General features: G+C 44.1%; 1 protein-coding gene across 1 annotated transcript in view; it reads left to right on the top strand.

Moving 5' to 3' along the window:
* plppr3a (phospholipid phosphatase related 3a) overlaps positions 1-5691 on the top strand; it is a 21654-nt gene that overhangs the window by 7337 nt on the left and 8626 nt on the right. Inside the window, exons 2-3 of the mRNA XM_020616645.1 lie at positions 1065-1254; positions 5324-5427. Of these exons, the coding sequence (XP_020472301.1) occupies positions 1065-1254; positions 5324-5427 (294 nt within the window). The remainder of the gene's footprint in view (positions 1-1064; positions 1255-5323; positions 5428-5691) is intronic.

The raw sequence follows: 5691 nt of genomic DNA, 5'->3' as shown, positions 1-5691 counted from the left end.
ATTTTATATTTATGTTCAGTTTTAGGCCCTAGATTATGAAGACCAGATCTCTTACAGAGTATACATCTTAGGCAATCAAATTCAAGTTTACACACAACACATGATGCACATTAGCTCATGCAAGTGTTTCACGTTAATTGCCGCAATGTCCTTCATAATGGGTCAGTGAATCGCAGAGGTGTCTGCTGCATTGGCTATTAAACGGTGCGTGCGCCCGTGTCCACGCACAGGATCCTCCGGGGGGAATCCAAATGCACCACAGTGGTCAGACGCCTGCCACACCCTTCTGGAGTAAACAAAGGAAGAGACATCTGAGCCATCATTCCTAGAAAGATGCTTTTCGGGGTCAAACCAACGACTCTGATAGCGTGTGGTTACGCACGAGTATCTGATGCTGAGCCTAATATTGTAATTACAGTGAAAGTGGCTCTTGCTTTGGCTATAGATTACAGGTTATCTCCGAAACCGCCCCCTCGCTTTAACGCACACATGCGCGTCTCCTTTACTCCACGCACATTCCAAAATCTACGCCTTTGTCTTGGTTGGTTGTCACACGGCGGTAGCCCAGACGAATTCAGTAAGGAAAGGGCGAATTGTGTATGTGTGGAGCAGACTGTCTCCTCCCCCAACCATAAGCGCACACACCATGCTCTCTCCTCCCCCTGCCCCCTCCTCCACACCCCTTATGTCTTTGTGTGTGTATGTGTGCGTGTGGCTGACGGCGTACCCGAAAACCGTGTTTCGGATTCCTTGCATAGAAAATAAAATTTCTTTGGAATTTCAAATTTATTTGTGTTATATTTTGTGAAGAAATTAGGAAAACCTGCAGGTGCTGATACAGGGGAGGAACCGGGTGGACGCACGTGAATCTGTCACCTACTCAGAGCCAGGAAATGGAAAGGAGAGGAATGCTTTACCAGCAAGTGCCGCAAATTGGACTTTCCACCATCAGCAACCCTCCTCTCTCTCCTGTCTTCCCTCTCGCCATCCCTGCGCCTCCTCTGAAGGTCTCCCCACTTGCTCCCATCCAACCCCATTCTCCCAGTCTCTTTCAGTGATCCCAGAATAGCCTCACATCTGAGCGCTGTCCACATATTTTCAAGAGAGGGTTTTGGATTTTTCGGGGTGACTTGCGGGAAGCTGGAGATGGATTAAAGGACCGGTGCACCGCAAAACTGGAGCAGCACGCACGACCACGCCGGGGAGGAAGGGGGCGACGGGACTCGGTGAATTCACGAAGCCCCCGGGACAGAGGTGAGTGCTCCGGCTGTCCGGTAGCAGTGTAGCTTTCTCCCCCCGCATGCTGCCCCCCAGCAACCGCTCCTCCTGGCAGGAGCTGAGAGGTGAGCCAGGAAAAACCAGCACATGGTTTTCACGTTTCCATAATTAATGACCTTCTATGCAATCGGCTGATTTCTACTTGTGGTGGAGTAAGAGCTGTGTTATTAATAGCCCCAGTATCTCTGTGCGGCGGTTCATTTGATATAGTGACTAACAAAATGTCATCTCCAATAGATGATCATGTTGGGGAAACGGCAAATGAAGCAAAGTGCGTGTTTCCAAACAGCCAATAGTCACCAACAGTCTTATTGAGTTTATGTTGTTAGGATAAATACCAGCTTTAAATGATTATTCTATTCATGTGAGTTACGCTGGGTTAACCCTCCTCCACATTAAGTTGAACATATGGCCCTTTATGTGTCTCCAGCTGATGAGGCCCCTGCAGCTGCGTTGCCTTTGCAGTAGCCAGCATTGTAACTTCCTTTAATCATGGCTGGACTGATGAGTATAGTGAAGGGGAATTTGATAAGCTGTGCTGTTACACTTTGTGGTCACCTCCATTCATTTTTCGTTTTTGTAAACCAGGGCACCTCAAAAGAGCAGCATCTATTCCCTCTCTGACTTGAATGTTTAGTCAGTGGCCTTGTTGGGAGACACCATGGATTTGGGTTTATGCTGTATTATATGTACTATGCTATAGCCTGCTATCCTGTATTCTGACAGCATTTCCAGATTGTTGTGCTGATTTGTTGATATGTCATGTTATTTTCAGACACAGTATATAACTTGTGAAATCAACCAAAGCGTTTAACGCTTTTTCTACTAATCTGACAAAAAAACAAGATTAACAGTAATGATATAAAAACAGGACTGTCACTTTCATTCATGCATGGCAGAATAAGAGCCATGGTTTTCCTAAAAACGTTTGTTCTCCTGACGTTGACTAGACTAGCACCATCACAAACTGCATTTGAAATTTTGTGAAGAGTTAAGTAAAAGGTAGCTCTATTGTATGTGAAATGCAGTACATCCCTCTCTCCTTGGAATCATCCCCAAGTCTGTATCCAGAAATCAGGAAAAAATCTCCAATATTGTGCTGTACTACAGCATGCTACAGTATAATATAGTGCTGAAGGTGGCAGCCAACGGAGTGATTAGCATGCAAATAGAAAATTGATCAGCACCTGGGAAAACTGTGAAATTGTGATGGACATTTTCCTGACTTGTGTTTTTGGAGAATTTATATATAATGAATTAAGAAAATAATTAGCAGATTAATAAATAATGAAAACAATCATTCATTGAACTCCTTGTTAAAAAATGCTGGAATAAACAGAAGGGCACAAGTTATAGGAAAAGCCTCGATGATGAATGAAGTCTGGCTGGTTCCTGACACAGAATGGACTGTTACTGTTACCACGGCCTTTGCAGACACCAGATCACAGCCCGGCTGAACACCTGTGGGACAGCATTCTCCTGTGCCATCATATAACATCAAATAGGGGACTATCTTTCAGAAGAACAGTGTTGAAACCTCCAGCACGGACTAGGAACTGTGTCACTGAGGCTGTTCTGGAGGCTTCTAGTGGCCCAAGACATGTTTAAATCAGTTTGCCTTAAGTTGTCGTCTATTTGTATACATTAAAATATACGTCTACAGTATTAACTGGCTGTACTTGTCTGTGACACCTCCACCCCCGTGTTGGTAGTCGCTGTCTTGTACGCCTTGTTGTCTAACAGACTGACAGATTGTTTCTGTCTTCTGCAGGACACACATATGAGATGTGCACAGCCTGCAGTATACACACTTCCAAAGACTTTTCTGATCTTTGCAAGCACACGCATACAGCAGCTCATACTGCAAACAGTTTGCACTCACACACACACACACACACACACACACACACACACACACACACATATATATGACATTCCCCAGAGGACAAATGCTGCTGTGATAGATAAACAAGTCCCTCTCTTCATTAAAGATGCTCGTAGTGTGTGTGTGTGTATGTCTTTGAGTTGGGATGAGGTTTGAGTGGTGACTGGAGTAGGTCACTGAGACCAAGTAGCTGGGAGAGTGAGACCCGGGGACCCAGCATCAGCTGCACTGGAATCCATCCCAATATCTCCCCTGTCTCTGATCCTCATCCCTACACTCTGGACCCCCCTCTCCCCCAAATCTCGCCACCAGACTTACATATAAGCACAGACACACTCTTGCACTAGGCTGTTCTTTTTTTATATAATCATTTTTCTTTATCATTCTTTTTTATTATGTCTTTGATCTCTGCTTATCTTGTCCCCCAGTCCTCGATGTTCTTCTTCTCTCCGCTTCGATACATTTCAAGCAGTCATGGAAATTAGACTATAGAACTCTTTGATTCTCTGTGCCTTACACTGCCTCAGGGTAAGCGTCCTCTTATCTCAGAGAGAAAGGGAGAGACAGACAGAAAGGTGGATGGAAATTTTTAAAAAAGAAGGTATAAAGGAGAGTTAACAGATTGAGAAAGGTTGAAAAAGCAGAGACAGGGATTTGTATACTACAAAGAGACAAAACAGTGAAGAGAAATAAAGGCAGAGAAAAGGCCAGTGCGAATGGAAATCAGCAAACCTAAACAAAAACTGTGCAAAGGAGAATAAAATGGAGAGACAACTACAGAGAGGCAGGATGAGGTAGAGATGCCTAGACAGCTTTCAGCAAATGTGTGCTTTCTTGAAGGGTAGTATTTTGGGATTGAAGTCTCAGATCAGCTGATCATGTGCTCATAGTGACACAAGGTGAAACGGGTTTCACTGCACATTTCAGACAACAAAATCATGTTCTCACTTTCGACCAGTATGCAAAAAAAGTCAGAGATTAACCCGACAACAGAAAACCAAGTTGGATGCTGGTATGAAGAGTGTAGAAAACCAGATGTAAAACACACAGTCTGTATGGGCAGTGATCTAAAGGTTAGAGAAGCAAGCTTGTGACTGGAGGGTCGCTGGTTCAATTCCTGGACCAGCAGGATCAAACTGGGTGGGACACGTGACAAAGCAGCACTTGCCTCACCCTCATTAACACCACAGTGGTGCCCTTAACCCCCAGTGGAGCTGCTCAGGTCAGTCTGTGGCGGTACTGGGCAGCTTCCAGGTGTGAATGTGTAACTGTGTGAATGTGAACAGGGCATCCCTGCAAAAGAGAGGTGACCTCTCAGTGGACCTACCCTGAATAAATGATGGTTTAAAAAAAAAGAGCAAAGTGTGGCACACATGAAGTCTGATTGGTAGGCAGAGGGAGGGATAGATGAGAAGAGAGAGGAAAAAGTGATAAGTAAAATAGGACAGAAAGGTGGAAGAGGTAGAGATGGGGAGATAAGAGGGAGTCACAGGAGACAGAGGAACAGTTATAGATGGGAAGAAAACGGGAGCTGCAGTGAGAGCTGTGAATATTTAAGTTTGGGCCCTTGGCTCTCATTTCTCTCTGAGGCCTTCTGTTCGCCTGCAGGTTACTGATGACATGAGATGTCTGAATGTGTGAGAAAGATACAATTTATTATAAATACCCCTTTGGAAGTTGAAATGCTTTAAATCATTCCCCATTTGTGGACTTTATCATGGCCTACCCTTCACTTTTCAACATAGCATTTTAATACGCTTTTTTTTTCTCTGCCTGAGCGCATGTGTATTTGCCAGCAGAGTGTGGTTATTATTAAATGTGCATGTGCAGAGTTATAAGCCTAATCAATGAAGATGTCTCTGCAAAAACTAATATTGCACCTCATTACCAAGCAACATTGAAATTACTGAGAAGACATTTTAGTGTGTCCAACACAAGGTCTCATTCTTCAGACCAGTGCATTTTAATTTGTGCGGTAAAAAACCCGCTCAGCCATGAACGGCCTTTGAAACCCCTTTGAGCCGATGTTTCATTCATCAGATAAGCCCAGACCTGGCAGAAGTTTAATCTTCTTTGACTCTTTTTAGAAATGTTGTTAGGAAAATGAAAGCACTCTGAAACTCCTCTCTGACATCCTCTCGCAATCTGTTATCCCAACAGGCTGTGACTGGTCCCACCCCAAGATGACATCCCCCAAAAGCAAAGCCAAGAAGAAGCCACCCAAAGACAGCATAACACTGCTGCCATGCTTTTATTTTGTAGAGGTATGTGTGGAAGTATTGATGAATCACCTTTTTTATCACCCAACATTTGGTCAACATGAGTCACTACATTTACCGAGTCAATCAATAGATGAATCACTCTTTTAATGATCAGTCATACCAGTAGTGAGTGTTGTGTGTTGATTGCATCTGCATGCATCGGATTACTTCACAAGCAAATATTCTGGTGTCATCCTTTTTTTTTTTTTGCTCTTGGGTGTCTGTGTGATGCTTGTATAGTTTTTGTGGGGAGAGTGGAGGTAGAAC

The sequence above is a fragment of the Monopterus albus genome, unplaced genomic scaffold (genome assembly GCF_001952655.1).
Source record: "Monopterus albus unplaced genomic scaffold, M_albus_1.0 scaffold176.1, whole genome shotgun sequence".
Lineage (NCBI taxonomy): Eukaryota > Metazoa > Chordata > Actinopteri > Synbranchiformes > Synbranchidae > Monopterus > Monopterus albus.
The sequence above is the reverse complement of the archived record's forward strand: the minus strand, read 5'-3'. Positions and strand labels throughout refer to the sequence as shown.